The sequence below is a fragment of the Martes martes genome (genome assembly GCF_963455335.1).
Source record: "Martes martes genome assembly, chromosome: 8".
Taxonomy (NCBI): Eukaryota; Metazoa; Chordata; class Mammalia; order Carnivora; family Mustelidae; genus Martes; species Martes martes.
The window spans coordinates 123870336-123892667 of NC_137895.1; the positions used below are offsets into that span (position 1 = coordinate 123870336).

The following is a 22332-nucleotide window of genomic DNA, read 5'->3' on the forward strand; positions in this document are numbered from 1 at the left end:
AATAAATAAATCTTTTTTTAAAGATGGAAATAAAAAACTATTTCAGTATTAGAAGAAATTTTATAAGAGCATCTGCTGAGTCAAATACCTAAATGTCGGGACGCCTGGGTGGCTCAGTTGGTTAAGCGGCTGCCTTCGGCTCGGGTCATGATCCCAGCGTCCTGGGATCGAGTCCCACATCGGGCTCCTTGCTCAGCAGGGAGCCTGCTTCTCCCACTGCCTCTGCCTGCCTCTCTGTCTGCCTGTGCTCACTCTCTCTGACAAATAAATAAATAAAATCTTTAAAAAAAAAAAAAAACAAATACCTAAATGTCTTAAACTTGAATTAAATAATTCCTCCTCTTATCTATATTCCCATGACCTAGAACTGGAGCTAATGGCATATACTTTCAGAAGCCTGGCACAGCAGCACAGAACCTCAAGGATCCTGCCTGACACACGCAGGTCAATCCTAAAAAGCCACAGGATGAGAAACCAGTGAACATGAGCCAACGTCCACGTGGCAAAATAGCCGAGCTTTCTAAAACCATACAGAAAAGGAAAAGTGGGCACCTGAGTGGCTCAGTCGTTAAGCATCTGTCTTCAGTTCAGGTCATGATCCCAAGGTCCTGGGATCGAGCCCCTCATGGGGCTCCCTGCTCAGCGGGGAGCCCGCTTTTCCATCTCCCACTCCCTCTGCTTGTGTTCCCTCTCTCACTGTGTCTCTCTCTACCAAATAAATAAAATCTTTAAAAAGAAAAAAGAGGGGCGCCTGGGTGGCTCAGTGGGTTAAGCCGCTGCCTTCGGCTCAGGTCATGATCTCAGGGTCCTGGGATCGAGTCCCATATCGGGCTCTCTGCTCAGCAGGAAGCCTGCTTCCCTCCCTCTCTCTCTTTGCCTGCCTCTCTGCTTACTTGTGATCTCTCTCTGTCAAATAAATAAAATAAATCTTTAAAAAAAAAAAAATAAATAAATAAAATAAAAATAAAAAAATAAAAAGAAAAAAGAAAAGGAAAAATCTTGGTAAAATTCTGGGGGTAAAAATGCCAGAAGGCCTCATTATTTAAAACAAAAATTGACGTAACTAGCTCTCGGACTTCACCTGTCTAGGAATGACAAGGGCACATCGTAACTGCAGATTTCTGCACTCCCTCCGGGTGAGTCTGGGGCCAGGCCCACAAGCGAGAACCTTCCACATGCTCCCCAGTTAACTGTGACACAGGAAACCCAAATTTTGAGAAATACTGACATACAGGAAGAACCTCACACACTTTCTTTTCCTCTAAAATCTTCTCAGTATTGTCCTCTCTTGAAGTCTTTGGGCATTTCTGAAGAAAAGCTGGACAATCAGACAATAAATATTTGATCAAGCAAAAGCTGGAAAATCAAGATCTCACCCCAAATAAATTCTTAAGTTCTTATCAACATGAGAGCAGCACCTGTGCTCTCCATTTGACACACCCACAACCAAGTAAACAGACATAACAGACAAAAGGGGGGGAAGCTTAAGTGCAGCTACAAACAGTCCCTGATTTGTACACACAAACACACACATGCATACACACATGCACACACAACACATGCATACACACATACACGCATGTGCACACATATACATGTGCACAAACATACATGTGCACAAAGATACACATACACACACCTACATACTTACAAACATGCACATACCTACACACACATATACATACAAATACACACCAACACAAACATGTACACATATCTATACACATATACTCACACATATACACACCTACACACACATACACACTCACTATACACATGCATGTATACACACACATCTAAAGCCATATACACATGCACAGTTACACACACCTAAACACATGCACATGCATATGCACATACACGTGTGTGTGTGCACAGACACACATGCACACATGTATACTCATAAACACACATGCAAATGGATTAGTTCTCTGAGTACTCTCCACCACAAAACCTAGTCTACACATAACATAGACATCCAATAAGCACTTGTTAAAAACCAAATAAATTTAGAGCAGTAAGTCACAGGAAATTCATCTAATAAGTTAGCAGGGAGATCCCAAGCTAGCCAGATGGGCCAAGTAAGTCCTTCCAAACTGAACAGAAAAGCTCTAGTGTCACTGGCGGTGAAAGAAGTCAAAGACGGTACTGTCAAATGCATATTAGCAAATATGCCTCTAAATCATTATTTTATTTCTTTTTACATCTACCTACATGTATGTATATACATATATACAATTATATTTACATACCTTCTTTTACTCTTTGTTTGGCTCAACCAGTGTTAATAGCTAGTATGTATTAGTCCATATTTTTCTCCCTACACATATCATCTCCATCAGACATACGCAAATACAGACATAGCTATGCGGACACATGCACACAAGGAAAGTTTTAGAATTTATACACTTTTCTCTCTCTGTATTTCTTATTTAATAATACCACATAGACATCCCTACAAGGAATCTGATCTACCACATTTCACTCATTCTAATGGCTGCATGATATTCTAGGATATGGATTATCATAATTTATTCTAATATTACCTTGTTGATGGGCTTTCACTCTGCTTCCTGGTTTTTGCTACTACCAACAAAGCTGTCCTAGAGATCCTTCTACATATGTCTTTTATGCTGATAGTTTTGTTCTTACAACAGAGATTCCTAAGAATAGAACTACTGGATTAAAGAATATATGTATTTTTGGAGGGAGAAGCAAGATGATGGAGGAGTAGGAGACTTAAATATCCTCAGGTCCCAGGAGTTCAGCTAGATAGTCATCAAACTTTCTGAAGACCAACAAGCTCAATAGGAGATAGCAGAGAAGAAAAGCAGCAATTCTAGGAATAGAAAAATGATCACTTGGGACGCCTGGGTGGCTCAGTGGGTTAAAGCCTCTGCCTTCAGCTCGGGTCATGATCCCAGGGTCCTGGGATCGAGCCCTGCATCGGGCTCCCTGCTCAGCAGGGAGCCTGCTTCCCCTTCTCCCTCTGCCTGCCTCTCTGTGATCTCTGCCTCTCTACTTGTGATCTCTGTCTGTCAAATAAATAAATAAAAATAAATTTTAAAAAAAGAAAGAAAAGAAAAGAAACGATCACTTTCCAGAAGGTAGGATGTGTGGGGAAGTGAATCCATGGTGATAGGCAGGAAGAGAGACCGCAGGGGGAGGGGTGGGCTCCCAGCAAGTGGTAGAGCAACGAAGAAAATCAGAACTTTTAGAAGTCTGCTCCACTCAGAGACGCCACTCCAGAGGCCACGCGGGGGTGGAACACTTGCAGGGACAGTGTGGTCTCAGGACCCGCAGGGTCACAGAAAGACCAGGGGTGCCTGAATGGGGTAGAGCCCCCAGGTATCAGAGAAGAGAAGCTGGCTGTAGACACAGTGCTGAGCAGTGGGGTCTCAGCTCAAGGTTATCTTAAACCATGATCCGAGGCACAGTCAGAACCTGCTGTTTAAGCAGGGACCCCACAAGTGGCAGATCCAGAGAGACCCCTCCTTCCTCCTCTGGAAGGAGCAGAACGGGAACATACCGCAGGAATCTGCTCAGTTTGGAGACTCCAAATAGGGCCGTGCGCCAGAGACAGAAACACTCTGTCACAGGTCAGGTGAGCAGCTGGGGACCTGGGAGACAGGAGGGATTGACTGCTTTTCTCTGAAGGCACAGTGAGCAGTGGGGCCCTGAGCTCTTGCCTCCTATGGGGCCAGAGATTGGGGGGCTGCCATTTTCATTCCCAACCTCCTAAGCTGTATGGAAAACGTTCAGGGAACAAAAGCTACCGAGACCAAAATCCAGCAGATTACTTAGCTTGGCCCCTGGCAAGGACCATGCAATTCCATCTCAGGCAAAGACATTTGAGAATCATGGCAGCAGGCCCCTCCCCCAGATCAGCAAGAACATCCAGACAAGACCAAGTTCACCAATCAATGAGAATTGCGGAATTCCAGAGCTAGGGGAAAGCAACACATGGAATTCATGCCTTTTTTCCGATGATCCTTTAGTCTTTTGAAATTAAACTTTTTTAATTTTATTTTTTTCTTATTCTATTTTTCCATTTTTCCTCTTTTCTATTTTAACGTTTTTTAACTATTTTATCTTATCAATACCTTTTTTAAAATCTTTTTAAATTTTCATTGTTATAGTCATATTTTATCCCTTCATTATATTTAACCTTATTTTTTGTATACATACAGGACTTTTTTTTTCCTTAAAATTTTGGGATACAATTTCTTCTAATAGATCAAAATATACCCTAAATCTAGCATATGGCTTTGTTCTAGTCTCCAGCCTAATTATGCTCTTTCCTCTTTTTTTCCTTTTCGACCAACTTCTTATCAATTCCTTTTTTAGATTCTTTTTTAGTTTTCATCTGTACAATCATATTGCATCCCTTCATCATGTTTACCTTATTTTTGTGTATAATAAGTTTTTCTTTCTTTAAAATTTTGGGAGGTAGTTTCTTCTAACAGACCAAAATAGACCCAAAATCAAGTGTGTGGCTCTGTTTTATTCACCAGTCTAATGTATATTTTTTTTTCTTTTTTTTCCCCTTTCTTCTCCCACTGGTTTTAGATCTCTTCTGATTTGGTTAGTGTATATTTTTCTGGGGTCTTTGCCACCCTTTTAGTATTTTATTCTCTCATTCATATATTCTTATCTGGATAAGATGATACGGTGGAAAAACCCACCACAAAAAAAAAAAAAAAAAAAAAGAACAAGAGGCAGTACCAATAACTAGGGACCTAATCAATATGGACATTAGTAATATGTCAAAACTAGAGTTCAGAATGACAATTATCAAGGTGCTAGCTGGGTTTTAAAAAAGCATGGAAGATATTAGAGAATCCCTTTCTGGAGAAATAAAATCCCTTTCTGGTGAAATAAAAGAACTAAAATCTAACCAAGCTGAAATTTTTAAAAAGCTATTAATGAGGTGCAATAAAAAAAAAATGGAGGCTCTTACTGCAAGGATAAATGAGGCAGAAGAGAGAATTAGTGATATAGAAGACAAAATGACAGAAAATAAAGAAGCTGACAAAAGAGAGACAAACAACTACTGGACCACGAGGGGAGAATTTAAGAGACAAGTGATACCATAAGACAAAACAATATTAGAATAATTGGGATTCCAGAAGAAGAAGAAAGAGAGAGGGGGGACAGAAGGTACATTGGAGCAAGTTATAACAGAGAATTTCCCTAATTTGGCAAAGGGAACAAGCATCAAAATCCAGGAGGTACAGAGAACCCCAAAATCAATAAAAATAAGTCCACAACCCATCATCTAATAGTAAAACTCACAAGTCTCAGAAACAAAAAGAAAATCCTGAAAGCAGCTTGGGACAAGATGTTCATAACATACAATGGTAAAAATATTATATTGGCAGCAGACTTATCCACAGAGACCTGGCAGGCCAGAAAGAACTGGCATGATATATTCAGAGCACGAAACGAGAAAAACATGCAGCCAAGAATACTATATCCAGATAGGCTGTCATTGAAAATGGAAGCAGAGATAAAAATCTTCCAGGACAAACAAAAGCTAAAAGAATTTGTAAACATCAAACCAGCCCTACAGGAAATATTGAAAGGGGTCCTCTAAGCAAAGAGAGAGCCTAAAAGTAACAGACCAGAAAGGAACAGAGACAATATACAGTACCAGTCACCTTACAGGCAATACAATGGCACTAAATTCATATCTTTCAATAGTTACCCTGAATGTAAATGGGCTAAATGTCCCCAATCAAAAGACAAAGGGTATCAGAATGGATAAAAAACCAAAACCCATCAATATGCTATCTACAAGAAACTCATTTTAGACCCAAAGACACCTCCAGATTTAAACTGAGGGGGTGGAAAACAATTTACCATGCTAATGGACATCAAAAGAAAGCTAGGATAGCAATTCTTATATCAGATAAATTAGATTTTAAGCCAAAGACTATAATAAGAGATGAGAAAGGACCCTATAACATACTCAAAGGGTCTAACAATTTTAAATATCTATGCCCCTAACATGGGAGCAGTCAACTATATAAACCAATTAATAACAAAATCAAAGAAATAAATCGACAATAAAACAGTAATAGTAGGGGATTTTAATAGCCCCCTCACTGAAATGGAAGCAAAAGATCAACAAGGAAGTAAGGCCTTAAATGACACACTGGACCAGATGGATATCACAGATATATTCAGAACACTCCATCTCGAAAACAACAGAATACACATTCTTCTCTAGTGCACATGGAACATTCTCCAGAACAGATCACATCCTGGGTCACAAATCAGGTCTCCACTGGTATCAAAAGACTGGGATGATTCCCTGCATATTTTCGGACCACAATGCTCTGAAGCTAGAACTCAATCACAAGAGGAAAGTTGGAAAGACCTCAAATACGTGGAGCATCTTACTAAAGAATGAATGGGTCAACCAGGAAATTAAAGAAGAATTTTTAAAAATTCACGGAAGAAAACTATAAAGTACTCATGAAAGAAATTGAGGAAGACACAAAGAAATGGAAAAATGTTCCATACTCATGGATTGCAAGAATAAATATTGTGAAAATGTCTACGCTGCCTAAAGCAATCTACACATTTAATGCAATCCCTATCAAAATACCACCAATTTTTTTTTTCAAAAAAATGGAACAAATAATCCTAAAATTTGTATGGAACCAGAAAGACCTCAAATAGCCAGAGGAATGATGAAGAAGAAAACCAAAGGTGGCGGCATCACAATTTCAGACTTCAAGCTCTATTACAAAGCTGTCATCATCAAGACAGTATGGTACTGGCACAAAAACAGACACATAGATCAATGGAACAGAATAGGGAGGCCAGAAACAGACCCTCAACAACTCTATGGTCAACTAATCAACAAAGCAGGAAAGAATGTCCAATGGAAAAAAGACAGTCTCTTCAACAAATGGTGTTGGGAAAATTGGGCAGCCACATGCAGAAGAATGAAACTGGGCCATTTCCTTACACCACACACAAAAATAGACTCCAAATGGATGAAAGACCTCAATGTGACACAGGTATCCACCAAAATTCTTGAGGAGAACACAGACAGCAACCTCTTCGACCTCAGCCACAGCAACTTCTTCATAGAAACACTGCCAAAGGCCAGGGAAGCAAGGACAAAAATGAACTATTGGGACTTCATCAAGATCAAAAGCTTTTGTGCAGCAAAGGAAACAGTCAACAAAACCAAAAGACAACTGACAGAATGGGAGAAGATATTTGCAAATGACATATCAGATAAAGGGCTAGTATCCAAAATCTATAAAGAACTTATCAAACTCAACACCCAAAGAACAAATAATCCAATCAAGAAATGGGCAGAGGACATGAACAGACATTTCTGCAAAGAAGACATGCAGATGGCCAACAGACACATCAAAAAGTGCTCCACATCACTCGGCATCAGGGAAATACAAATCAAAACTGCAATGAGATACCAACTCACACCAGCCAGAATGGCTAAAATTAACAAGTCAGGAAATGACAGATGTTGGCGAGGATGCGGAGAAAGGGGAACCCTCCTACACTGTTGGTGGGAATGCAAGCTGGTGCAACCACTCTGGAAAACAGCATGGAGGTTCCTCAAAAAGTTGAAAATAGAGCTACCCTACGACCCAGGAATCGCACTACTGGGTATTTACCCTAAAGATACAAATGTACTGATCTGAAGGGGCACGTGCAACCAAATGTTTATGCAGCAATGTCCACAATAGCCAAACTATGTAAAGAGCCCAGATGTCCATCAACAGATAAATGGATAAAGAAGAAGTGGCATACACACACACACACACACACACACACACACACACACAATGGAATACTATGCAGCCATCAAAAAATGAAATGTTGCCATTTGCAATGACATGGATGGAACTAGAGGGTATTATGTTAAGCAAAATAAGTCAATCAGAGAAAGATAATTCTCATATGATCTTTCTGTTATGAGGAATCTGAGAGGGAGGGTGGGGGGTCATGGGGTATAGGGAGGGAAAAAATGAAACAAGATGGGATCAGGAGGGAGACAAATCATAAGAGACTCTTAATCTCACAAAACAAACTGAGGGTTGCTGGGGGGAGAGAGGGTGTGGAAAGGGAGGCTAGGTTATGCACATTGGGGAGGGTATGTGCTATAGTAAGTGTTGTGAAATGTGTAAGCCTGATGATTCACAGACCTGTACCCCTGGGGCAAATAATACAATATATGTTAATTTAGGGGGTAAAGCAATGAAAAAAAAGAATACATGTATTTTTAAATTTTAGCACTTTTCTAATTATTAGATAGCTTTTTTTAAGGCAGCGACATTTCACATTTCCAAAATAGTTACTATTTTATTTTTTTTAAGATTTTATTTATTTATTTGACCAAGAGAGAGCACAAGTAGGCAGAGAGGCAGGCAGAGAGAGAGGGAGAAGCAGGCTCCCTGCTGAGCAGAAAGCCTGATGCGGGGCTTCATCCCAGGACGCTGAAATCATAACCTCATAGCTGAAGGCAGAGGCTTAACCCACTGAGCCACCCAGGTGCCCCAATGGCTACTATTTTAATCAAGATAAAATAAAATCGTGTCCAGAAGGCAGAGAATCCATAATCTTTCTGGGACAATACTCTAGACTCTGCTGAACTACTAAACTCATCCAGTCCTCTTCCTCCCATTGGCCAATCTGGCCACTCCCCCACAAGCCTGGGACTCCAACGGCCCTCACTCTCCCATGAACTCCCTGCAATTATATTCTAAAGTTGGCATATCTTTGCTTGTGTACCTTTTTCAAAAGAGAATTTCAATGGCTTTCATCAAATTTCCAAAGGGGCCCCTGACCCAAAAGGGGTTGGGAGTGTCTCCTCTGGAGTCTGGAGGATAACAAGAGGTCTGGTGTTGCTGATGACATGATTTAACTCTCTCAATGACAACCAAAAAAGGTGAATTTTATTAGAGAAGTTTTCCGGTGTCCATAAAGTAATCAAAACCTTTTTCCATCCACATTGTTTTAAGAAGCAAGCTCTACAAATAGTTTACAAAAGGGTATGGGTGCTTAAAAAGGGGGGGTGGGGTGGGCCGGGGAGACATGGATGCTGGAAAATAAAAAACAGAGAGAACTATTTCCAGAACCAGATAAAAGGTCATTTCTTCTCTGATATATTGTTTCTCAGAGCAGTTGGTATTTGATCCATGTAAGGGAGAGATATTCTGGGCTTCCTTTCAAAGAAGGAGTAAACATTTCAGTATAGTGAGAAGAGAAAACTAAATGGGATACAGAAAAACATAACAGTTTACTGAATTTGGGAGAAGAGCTTTTGAGGAGATGCAACAAACCCCTCTAAGCCAGGAGTTGTGTCTTTCCTTGGTCACTTCTCTTCCCCCACTGGGGCTGGCTTGTCTCCACACCCCCTCACCTTGAAGGCAAGCAGTGTCTGACCAAAGGAGGTATTCAGTAAGTATAGATTAAACCAGTAACTGAAGCAGCTTTATATGAAATTAAAGTACAGGAAATGTGGGTAAGTCCTTAAGTGAGATTTCTTTGCTAGTAATGTTTTAAAATCAAGAATACCATGATTTTTCTTGATTTGTGATTAATGGTAAAAAAAAAATTAGAAAGGCATCTCCATCTGTCTACCCCTCAAGGAAGTGTCTAATTCTTCATTCTTTTGTTTAAAGATTTTTATTTGTTTATTTGAGGGGGGAGGGGCAGAGGGAGACAGAGAATCTTAAGCAGACGCCAAACTGAGCGTGGAGCCCAATTTGGGGTTCAATCTCACAACCCAGAGATCAAGACCTGAGCCAAAACCAAGACTCAGACACTCAACCAAGTGCACCACCCAGGAGCCCCTAATTCTTCATTCTCATGAACTCCTGATTTGCATGAAATTACTTTGTATTGTTCCTACTTCATTTCATGCATTATCACCCTTGCCATCAAATAGTAAATATAATCCTGGCAGTTGCTTAGCACGGTTATTAAATAATAGCCACTAAATTAATAAATCTCTGGCCTCTAGTTTAACATCTAAAACAAGGGACAAAGATGTAACAGATATTTTAAAAAATTAAGCTAATTAACAAACTACCAACAGAATAATTAACAAATTACTGAACAAAACGGAGAAAGCTTGAACTGTGTTTCTGCTTGTTATACTGTGGAATGAGCAGTTTGTCCTCTGAATAGGCCATATTTTGAAAAAGATCTCATTACCTCACTGTCAGAAATAATACTACCTCTGTTAGACTTTTTCACTTTTGATCTTTCTGAAAACATATGGAATGACTAAAAGACACAGGAACAGCAAAGCTAATTTATGTGATGGGAACTAAGATTGCAGTGGTGTGGCTATCTCAGCTTCTGGCCGTGAATCATACTTAGTCACTGATAACAAACAAAGAAAAAACACCTCGTGATTTTTCAGCCTTTCAGGATTTCAAAGAGACTGTTTCCTGAACATCGTCTTTCCAAGTTAGTTTTATTATATATGTGTACATATGTATGAATATACATGCATATTATATACATATGTATATACATGCATATAAATACATGCATATTGTATATACATGTTACATGCATGTGTGCATATATGCAATATACATACACATTTTATATGTATTGTATATAGTTCTATATGTATACACATACACACACACACACACACACACACACACACACACATATAGTACATACACATATCTAAGACTATAAGTGGTATTCCTCTAAAGAGTAAAATATTCTCGAATGAAAAGTTTCAGGGTTTTGACAATTATCCAATCTCCAGAAAATCTTGTTAAGTATATGTTCTCTGTGCAATAACAGAAACATAGTTAATATTTATCTTAGTTTTAATTTTAATGATTTATAAAGCATTAGAGCTATTCTAGGGATAAAGAAAAAAGACTATGTAATGTTTCTAAGATTGACTTTAAAAATAAGTTAGGATCCTTGGCGTCACTCTCCTTCACTTCTTTAGTTTAAGTAAGAATGTGAAATTTGGTATATTTAGTTGTTTGATGTCTAAAAGTACTGTGTGCCTGGGAAGCTAAATCTATAGCTGGAGATGCTTGTTAGATTTCCCTTTGCAGACATTTGCAGATTCTAGATTCCCATGAAGGAAAAACAATTCCACATACATGGAAACTCAGCGTGTCTATCAAAAGGAGGCCAGAACCTCTCTGCTAGTTAGGAGCAAATTTGTGTTCATTTAATTTCTGACTTACCGTTATCTTGACCCTTGATCGTCACCAAAAATGAAAAGAGAGGCAGGGAGGGGAGAAGGTAGGGAGGAAAATTCAAATTGTTCTCTTCAGACATTTGGGGATGAGACACACTCCATTAAGAGAGTACTGTCAGTGTTCTCAGAAGCCCAAGCAGAGATCTCATTTGAGAATGCCACGTAATGATTTTTCCAAATAGAAGCTTTTTAAAAGAATGAAGCCAACAGAGCCCTTCTCCTGCACAGCATTCGGCAGGCCAATTTCCATCTTTACAAGGCCCCTGCAGAATCCCAGTGGGTGGCCCTTCTGAAGTCAGTAGAAGCTAGAAGCAAAGTTCTGAGATAAAGTGAAATGATAACTAAGCCAAATAATTTTTGATAAAAGAAAACACATGTATTTAAGAGAGTCAGAACACTGGGCGCCCTGAGGAAGTCTGCTGTGTGCTGCTGGTTGCCATAGAGAGGTCTGTCCTTTTGTCTTTTTTTAAAGATTTTATTTATTTATTTACTTGAGAGAGAGAGAGAGAGAGAGAGCACGTGCATAAGCAGGGGCAGACGGAGAGGGAGAAGCAGACTCCCCGCAGAGCAGGGAGCTCGACGTGGGACTCGATCCCAGGACCCCAGGACCATGACCTGAGCCGAAGGCAGCTGCCCAACTGACTGAGCCACCCAGGGGCCCCAAGAGGCCTTTTCTGAATCCAACAGCGTACTATAGCTGTGGTTCTGTTGCCTGATTCCATGGTGAAGCCATGATTTCAGAGTAGCACCTTCCTTCAAAAGAACATTATTAGGAGAAAATATATTAATTAAGAATATTGAGAAATATTCAATCTCTTGAAGCTACTAATTGAATGAAATGGGACTGCTTTAAATGAGCTTCTCTGTACTGAGCAAGCACCATCGTTCACCCTGGAGCGACGGCTTGAACCAACACAAGACCGTAAGACTCAGCGGAACAAATTGCTTCTAGAAAGGACAAGGTGATAAAAAACAAATAACACTGTAGGGAAAAAACACAAACTTTTAAAGCCCAAAAGCTACCACATAATCAATGAAAGCCATTCAAGAAAACAATATAAAATAAGAAAGCATAAAGGAAGTGAGCTAAAATAACTAAGACACTTCCTAGAAGTATACTAACATGTACAGTTATTCTCGTTACTTCTACATAGAAAATGTGAGAAATAGAACTAAAGATGATACTAGTGATCAGTGGATGCATATTATGACAGTAGCTATTTTTGTCTTCTTTTGTCCTCTGCTATTTTTAAACATGTTTAGTACAAAATTAGACGTATCTCCCAGTGTGAAACTGATTTGCCTATCAACTGTCTCAGACCTATGACCTTCAACCAATATCTGAGATTAGTCTGGGGAATAAGCTTTTAAAGGAATAGTCAAATGAAAGGGAAGGTCTGACAATTATTATTTTGGCAGACAAAAAAAGAATAGCAATTCCTTTTCTTTAAGTTCTTTCAATTTTTGCTAACCTGATATGTTACTGCAGAACATTTTTGTACTACAGTCAAAATCATTATAACTGGAGGGAATTCTAAAAGTCAACTAGTACAACCTACTATGTTATGTCTTGCACAGATCAAAATCAATGGTACCCAAAGTCACACTTAGTGGCAAAAGTAGGTCTTGAACCCAGATCTCTTGGTGGCCAGTCTGACTCTATTTAGCCAATAAAACCAAAGGTTAGGGATTTACTTACAATGTATTCAGATGCAAAATAAATGTCTATTTCCCACAGCTGCTATGCTATTCCTCACAAGTCCCCATCACACTAAAGTAGAAGGAACTAACTTTAGTCTCAGCCATTGAAGCAAATCCATTCAATGATTTAAATAACTTAGGTATATTCAAATTTCCTCCTGCTTCCTGTCTCTGCTCCAATGTGGCATCCAAGTGTGTGTGAGCCAGGAGTGAAGGAAGTGTGTGACTTCAGAGTGAAGGAAGAGGGCAGTCTTGAATTCACGTTCACACTCACTCTTTTCTCTCTTCTAACTTTGGCCTCAGTGGCATCTCCTTGTCTGCCTGGTCACTAGTGTCCACTGCTGAAGGCTGTGGTTGGTGACATCACGGTGTATTCTCCCCTTGCCTCAGAAAAAGTCTGGCAGTATCTCCTGTCAAATCCGTGCCTCCTCGCTGAGATCTTACGACTTCTCCCAACCTGCGTAAGCTACGCCTGGCTGCAGGGACACGTTGTTCCGACAGCAGCAGGTCTCCAGCAAGTGCCCTCAGCATCCTTCTGCAAGATGTGCTGGGACGTCCATCACCTGCCATGCCACATGAGACACTGAGATGCTGGGAAACAGAACTCAGTCTCTCTCCCTGCCCACTATGCTGTGGAGACTCACTGTTCGTGTGGGAAGAAGTCAAAAGTATGTTTTATGGGGTGGTCTTCTGTGCTTCTGGTTCTCCCTCCATCTACCTACCACATCTCCCAACTTCCCTTTCAGGAACTTCAGCCAGAAGAGAAAGGGGGGATCATGCTTCAGACTGATTTTTCTGCCTTCTTCCCACAACCTACCATGGCCAAAAGGGGATGGACAGTCCTCTTTCCATGGGGACCATACTTTATCCTTCCCAAAGTGGGGTTCACTCTTCACCTTTCTCTAGAGCCATAAATGTGAGGGGCTGTGGCAGAACATGATTTATGGAAGAGAAAGATGAAAGACACATTCATCTAAGAGTGCTAAAATATCCTCTCACAGTCATGATCCCAGAGCCACAAAATGGATCAGCTACATATTCAAATGCCTCACTGAAGGACCAGTCATCTGATTCTGGCCCACAGAACAATGACCAATAACTTGTAGGCTGGCCACCCAAAGTACAGGGCTCACATCCTCTGTGGGAATGATGGAAAGAGAGACAAGAAGAGCCAGGAGGGCACCAAAGAACCAGCATGCTGGGACTGCGGGACCAGATGCAGAGAATATGGGTCATTTCCGGAGGCTGGGGAGCAGAAGGCCAGGCCCCCGTGATGAAAAGCTCTAAAACCCCTTCATGACACAGCAAATCAAAACATCTTGGTTATTTTGCTGTCTGTCACGACTGACATGTTTGTCTCTTACATCATTTTATCCAGAAGCAAGACAGCAAAACAATCTGACTTGTGGGAAATCGTGAGGGTTAGAGTTGACATCTGCACAGCATGCTATGTTCCCTGGAAGAAATGTGCCACATTAAGTGAATTAATATTTCTCCTTTGAAGTTCTTGCTCACATTCATCCCTTCCTAGATGGGAAACATAATCTCTCATCATTTTCGCAGCCTCGAAACCCTGCAAAGAAATATACCAAAGCTTCTCTCTATGAACTTTCCCCCTCACACACACGAGAAAGTGCTTATTGCAGGAAGTAAAAAGCGTCACCATAGGATCAGAACGGTGCAAAATCAGAAGATGGGAACTACAAAGCTGTCCAAATTGGGTTCAAAGAAAAGAGAAAATAAAAAGGCACATATGGAAGGCTTCTCGCTCAAGAATACAAGAATTACCAACAAAAACTACCTAGAGATGATTTTAGAGGGTTGAGGCTGTCAGATGAGATAGGAGTGGGAAGAGGACTCAGGGAAAAGCAAAGGAGAGTCGGCTAAGTTCAGGAAGGGGAAACCAAGAAATTGGTGGGCATTTAGAAATGGAATCCACAGCCAAGCGGGGGGCAGCCGACCCGACTGACACCCCGTTATGCATTTGTCTGCAGAAAAGTACTCCGGCCTCCCGCTCCCTGAAAACGTTTTAAAACATAATTAGAATACACACCTCTCTCTCTGCAGATCTGGTCACAGCTGCAATGTTACCTATCTTTATTATTTTTTTATTACCATCCTCTCCCCGACCAAACCACAAATCCCCAGGAGAGGACTTTACCTGGGTTTTGCTCACTACGGTGTCCCCAATGGGTGGCCTCAGATTGGTGCTCTGTGGCAAGTGACGTGTGCAGATCAGACTTATGGCAAGGCAGGGGCCATCGGGATGGGACTGGAAGCACCCAGAGGATGCTATCCAAGTGTCTCCCCCACTGTCCTTCAACAGGTCCCGAGTCAGAGCTTTGCTGCTTTGAAGGAAGTCAGTCTTCCATGACACACTCGTAAAATGCAACACGCTTTAGGTAGGGAGTTAACACCTTACCAGATGTTTAGATGGCAGATAACTGAGAGAAGAACCCTCCAGAAATGCACCCACAGAACGAGGAGGTGCAGAAAGGTGCCGAGGGCAAGCTGGAGAACGAGAGAGCATGCCACCGCCCGAGAGAGCATGCCACCGCCCGAGAGAGCATGCCACCGCCCGACCTCCTTGAGCTTCCAGAAGTTTCTATTAAACACGTGTCTTCATTTCCCCCACAAAGACGTCTAACGATCATGTTCCCTATAAAACACCACATTCCCTTCTCACCCTTCCTGCTAGCCTATATTGGATTCCCTGGGAGCCATGTGTTTTATGCCTCCACAGAGATACGGAAGATTAAAAAAGAATCAGCGCAGATTACAAAATGAAGACTCAAAGGTTGCAGAATGATTTGTATTCTCTCCATAATCATCTTCCATCTTTCATCTTATCAGCACTCATAAATTACACACACTCCATTTAAGAACACAGTGAGCCCAAAATCTCTATTATTTTCAGCATGATTGCAAACAGCTAAGCCAATCACATAAACAACTAAGTGGGGATGCAGCTAACATTTCGTCCTCACCTCGAGCAGTATTTCGCAGAACTCTGCCCTACAGAGGGCCAGGGTTTCCGGAGAGAGACACCCCTCCCCCTGTCCCCCCGGCCCTGGGAGTGGGGAGACGAGAAGCAGGCAGACAGGGAGAGAAGAGGGGTCTGGCTGCCCCTCGTGCCAGCCTCAACGGCCCCACTTCATGCTCTTTCTATGGGGCCTTCCCCTCATCACGCCACTGAAGAACCTTTTCCACAGCTTTAAGAAATCTGCAGACTCCTGATCCAGGCACTCAAAACAGCTGTGTCTTTTCTTCCAGAAAGAGTATGCTACACAGCCTGAAAAAGGAAATGTATGCAACAGCATAATATTAAAATAATACATCAAGAAAATGTTTCTCCTAAGGGGCTTTTCATGTCGCTCAACTGTTTAAGCTTTAGGGATTCCCCAACCTACAAAGGGTCCCCATTCCAGTTTAGTTTATAAGGCAGGGCTTGGGAACCCCAGGCTCACTTTCCTACAGGAAGAGGATATTATGCCGGTCCCCAGGCTTGCAGGAATGACAGCCTGATGCCCCACAGGTGAAGCCTAATGTTACTAACACCACTAGGAGTAGAGGTTTGCTTTTGTTCCTTGTAGAGAGGGTGACTGTGGGCCGGTGGGGGTGCCAAACCACTATTTACTATTTCTTTGAAGTCGTCCATCCCGAGATACGTGATAAAGAGTGAGTGACAATGGAAGTGCTTCCCCCCTTCCCACCCAGCCCCACCCACCCAGCTCAACTGCCACTGCCCAGTGCCAAGGCAGTCCCTGTCCCACTGCAGCTGGTGGCTGGCCAAGTGGGCGGGCACCTGTTGTTTGTAGGCGGTAGAATGCCTGGAAACCACTGCCTAACACCAGCTGGAAAAAACTAACTCATGGTTTGCTTGTTTATTTTCCAATATTTCTCACCATTTTATTATGACAATCTGGCACCTAATATAAATCCCAAAAAAGCTTGAGAGGGTTTAACACTTAGGAGAAAAAAAATTCTGGCAGTGTTTACAACCCTCTCGAAACAGGGGGAAAAAAAGATAAAGGAAGAAAAAAGAGAACTTAACAATGCATATCTATAAATAACTTTTTAGGTCAAACCACAATTTCGTTTTTGTTTTTCCTTCATTTTGGCTCATTTGATAAGCTAATGAACTGAAAGAAAAGAACTAGTGTTAACCAAACAATGCTAAAAGAGGATTTCAGAATCTCCAAACTTAGGAGCAGACTTGACTCACTTAGTATTGTGAATAATTACAAACAAGGAAATAAAATGTTAATAGTCAATTTTCCACCAAAACTTTAGGGCTGTTCAGATCTCTTGATGTCAAAACACTCTGCCACAGGATCAGGTTATTTAAAATGCTAAAATTAAATCAACTGCCATTAATGAATATTACCATTTGGGTAGATACCTCTCTATGCCCTTGCAAAAGCAGAAATGCTCTTACAGAAGTGTTTTCATCTGTCACCCAGAAAAATACCAGTGCTAATAATGGGAGGAGGAGGAGGAGAAGGAATTCTTCCTATGAGTGACTTCTGTACTTTATGCAAAATTCTACCTTTGCATACGCTGCACTATAACCTTGCACTACAACTATTTGTTTATGGATCTCCTTTTTGGGTTGCCTTCTGAATGAAAGGACCAGCGCACTGGTTAAGAGTGTGGGTAATGGGGCTTCACAGACATAGGTTCTATTCCAAGTTCAGTTCCTTACTAAGTTGGGAAGGACAAGTTATCTGAAGTCTCTGAAGGCTGAGTGCTTCATCTAAGGGATAACATGGGTGCCTGGATGGCTCAGTCTGTTAAGCATCTGCCCTCGGCTCAGGTCGTGATCTCAGGATCATGGGATCGAACGCGTGTTGGGCTTCCTGCTCAGTGGGGAGGCTGCTTCTCCCTCTCCCACTCCCCTGCCCAACTCATGCTCTCACCCTCTCTCTCTCTCTCTCTCAAATAAATAAATAAAATCTTTTAAAAATAAAATACATAAAATAGGGATAATAATCATAAATACGTGCCTCACAGGGCTGTTTGAGAGTATATGAGACAATATATGTAAAATTCTGTGTCCAGAATATAGCAACATTGAAGATGATGATGCCTTCATGTCCCCAGTGCCCCGCACAGTTCGTTGTAATAGTACATGGTCAGCATGTGTTTCTTGAATTGAGTTGAATTTCCCCAAACTATCTGTCTGAAGAAGTCCTGTATGTCTTTCTAGAGATGACACTGGAACAAAATCTAGGGGAGAATCCAATGCCTTCACCTGACCACTGCTTGGAGACCCCACAGGGCTTTGTGCCGTCCTGCATCAGCTCCGTCCTGCCAGCCTACCGGGACCTTCTGAAGCTTACAGGCTGCTCTGTGACATAGAATCAAATCAGCCTTTTGCAAAACAGGGAGTTCCTTTTCTTTTTGCATTTCCAGAGTCAGGCACGTGAGACGAAAACAGTAAATGCTTGTTCCTGGGCCTAGCTCAAACCACCTGTCACCATTAATTGAACCCAAAGGGAGCGGTATGCTTACCAAGGAAGGAGACAAGTGTTTAAATCCAATCCTTTCTCAACCTTCAAGGCTCCACTCAAATCCACCTCTAGTAGGAACCACCAACCAGTCCAACCCACACTCATCCCTCCCTTTTGGAATCTTTATTGTACATCAAAGATAGCCTTCTGGGCGTGTAGGGGGGAGAAAGGTTATGTTAGTCTTGTTTCCTCACACACCCTGTGAGCTCGGGGAAGGGAAGATTAACTAATTATGAATTCTTTTGCACAGAACAAGGACATGTAATAGGCAGGAAACAAATATTTGATTGCTTGATTTAGTTCTGCTTTCCAATGTGCTCAAAGTACTTCTCCAGAATTATCTAATTAATCCTAACTTGATGAGAAGAAAGGCATATTGGATCTGCACAGACTGGAGCCAAGTCCTGGCACCGTCCACGGTGTGAATGAGCAGGGGTGTTCTTGCCGGCTCTGCAACACTGCCTCTCCTTGGCCAGCACTCAATTTTTTGAACTAATGGCTTAGCACACAAGAATTAGCATTTTACAAAACCAAAAACTAACTGCCAACCAAGTCTTCGTGGTGTTGTTAACCGATAGCAAACTCTACTTTGAGTTCTACTTCCTTCAACTAAATGGATTGGGAAGTGGTCCCAAGACCCCCAGAAAGAGGGTGGGGGGAACCACAACGTCCCCTGTGAACACATAAGCTTGCAAAGGAATAATTAGATCCACTACAACTGAGAGCTAACGGCTCTCATTTAGAATAGCCACAACTGGCATTTTCAAAGCCTATTAGCCAGGTTCCTCTTCCCTTTGCAGAGTCTGCAATTCTCCTTTTTTCATAGCAAGGATTTTCAGGGACCCTAATAAAAATGAGAAGCCTTCATAGTCCTATAATCTGTTCATTTTTCAAAATGCTTTCACGCCTCACCACCTATTTGATACCTGCAGTCACCCAAGACAGGTAGACCAGATAACACAGACGGTCTCACTTTCCAGAAGCACAAAGAATCAGAGTGGTTGCCCCCAGGACCCAACCCATGCGCAGCAGAAGGGGGGACCACGGCTCAGCCTTCCCTCCCCTCTCCTTGGTGGGGTTTTCCTACACGGTTGACCAAAGGGCTGCAATCTAGTTGTTCACCGTCTTCCCACAGTGTGGCAGGCAAGATAACCTCTCTGAAAGAGAACGCCCTGCATTTCTTAAGGCATGGGGTGTCCCTGCAGAAAATACTGCCATTTAAATCCCTAGTCTTCACCAGTGTGTTTCACCATATTGAAGGCAAGTTTGCATCCAAAATGGTTGAGTGGGAGCCAACTGTGGTGTTCTAATCTTTGTTCATGCTGTCAGTGTGACATATGAAAGAAATATGAATAAAGTGACAGGATGAAAACAAAGCTCGTGGCTGGTGTGAGATACACAGACAGGGTGTGAGCCCCACACGCACTGCAACTGGGTCAAGTTAACACCTCTTCTCTCCCCTACATATGCGGTGTGGAAAAGCTATTTATAAAATGTTTTTAAATATTTAGGACCAAATAAATCAATATTGTTGGGAAACACTTACTCTGACCAGAACTCATTTAGTTGCCCTAGTCCCATGTGAATAACAGAACCAGGAATGTCAGGACGATCCGAGCCCAGGAATTCAACAGATGTGCCGCCCTTTCTCCGGGGAGGCCCTCCCGGGTCTGCCTTCGGTCTCCGGCCGGGGACCGGGCAGAAACAGAACAAGGGTGAAATCTCAGAAGGGTGGCCTTGTGGCTACTAATAAGGGCTGATGGAACAAAAACAGGCGTGCGAGAAGTTACCTGGCTCTGCAATTCACTTTGCTGCTTCAGGCGAAGGTTTTCAGGTGTATCCGCCACGGTAGTGAAGGACTGCTTGGGGTAGTGTCTGTGGAGGAATGTTTTAAAAGAACATAATTAAAATATTATGTTGTAAAGCGATGATTTAGCACCAGTTGCTTTATCCTTCCCTCCCATCACGCTGCAAAGAGGTGTCTCTCCACGTGGCTGGACCCCTCTCTGGATCGTTACTGTGGGTCCCCTCCCCTCCTCCATTCTCAGGACCCTCTGTCACCCGTCACCCCACTACCTCCCCAAATTTCAACCTCGGCTTCTCGACTCACTGCCTGCCATCGGCACCCAAGCATGCTCAAGGCTCTCCTAACTTTTACTACCTCTCCCTCCGACCACACACTATTCTAGCCCGCGGAGCTGGATTCTCTTCTCTCCTTCCAAGAGGCCTAAACTCACTGCCCCTGCTCTTCTCCTCTCCAGCTCTCTCCTCAATACCATGCATGCTGGTTTCTGGCTCCTGCTTCCAGAAGTTTCTCTGGGCAAGCTGTAATAACTCCCTGTGGACACATGCAACAGACATCTCTTTGTCTTCCTCTGCTGGACTGCTGCTCCATCCGGAAATGTCCTCTCTCTTGGTCTCCATGTCACCACACACTCTCGGCCTGGCTGCCCCTCCTCTGTCCCCTGTGGATTCCTCTCTCCCTGCCCACCCCCATTCAGGGTTCTAACACAGCTTCTTCCCTTCTCACTCTACATCAGGGAGCTGTGGGTAATCTCTGCATACATGCCGACTACTCCCAAATCTAGCCCAGCAGGCTCTCCTGGACCCCAGATCCGCTGGCATTTCCACTTGTGTATGTTCCACACCCACCATAAACTCAACCAGTCTGAAACTCAACTATCCAAAACCCCACCCAATCCCCAAGACAAGGTCCTCCCACTTATTCACTCTTGCATGTATTCGTGCCCATTGCCCAAGCCAGACACCAGGGGATAATCATGCCTCCTCACGCATTCAACCAATCGATCGCCAAGTCTATTGATTTTATCTCCAAAACACACCACAGATATATTTATATTTCCCTCTCCACTGCATTTTTCATGATAGGCCACATTTTCCTTTCAGGTAACTGTAACCCTTGCCAGTTTTTTCCTTCCAAGCCAAACTGCCAAAACAAGCATTTTAAAATACCAATCTGATTGCATTACTCCGCCGAGGACGACTGTTCAATGTCTTCCCAGTGATCGGAGAACAAAGTCCAGGCCTCTTTGCCCCCAAATCACCCTCTACAGTTGTCCTGCTCACGCGCCATGCTCCACCCCTCTCCACCGCTCCACCACTCTCCTGGCCCAGAACAGCCACCCCTCCGCTCTCCTGGCCCAGAACAGCCACCCCTCCGCACATCCCGCTTCTCTGGCTGAGTCCTCTTCATCGGCCAGGCCTTGCCTCAGATGTCACTTTCTCCAGGAAGCCCTCCTGGCCTCCCTGGTGGGCCCTGGAAGGTACTTTCCTTCCTACTGTAATTCTTAAATTCATCTGCATGCTCCTACTGACATGTCCGTTCTCACAGAACAAGGAAAGTGCTGTGTCAGCGAGAGCTGGCCGTCTTGTCTCCCGTCAGAGCACACTGAGCCCCTACCAGAGTCTGGTTCATTGTATGACTTCAATAATCCGTGCAAATATTTGTGGAAGGAAGAAAGGTAGGAGAGAGAGGGAGATTAGAGTGAGCCATGTGTGGGCACCTCGATGGCTCAGTCAGTTAAGCATCTGCCTTCGACTCAGGTCGTGATCCCAGGGTCCTGGGATAGAGTCCCACATTGGGCTTCCTGCTCAGCAGGGAGTCTGTTTCTCCCTTTCCCTCTGCCCCTCCATCCACTCATGCTCTCTGTCTCGCTCTCTCTCAAATAAATGAATATTAAAAAAAAAAAAAAAAAGAGTGAGCCATGTAACCACAGCCCATGGTCAAGCACAGTAAAGCTTCACCATTCTGTGTGATAGATGGTCACACACATGCAAACACACAGGCCCTCCTCGTGACCAAGTGAGGGCATCTGCTCCTTCTGTGTGAGGAAGGGTACAAACACTGGCTCATGGCTGCCTCTTCCC

General features: G+C 42.7%; 1 protein-coding gene across 1 annotated transcript in view; it reads right to left on the minus strand.

Annotated features, from left to right (window-relative positions):
• The window catches only part of NEBL (nebulette), a 352919-nt gene that overhangs the window by 214149 nt on the left and 116438 nt on the right, over positions 1-22332 (minus strand). Inside the window, exon 3 of the mRNA XM_080810108.1 lies at positions 20235-20319. Coding sequence (XP_080666234.1) covers positions 20235-20319 — 85 coding nt within the window. The remainder of the gene's footprint in view (positions 1-20234; positions 20320-22332) is intronic.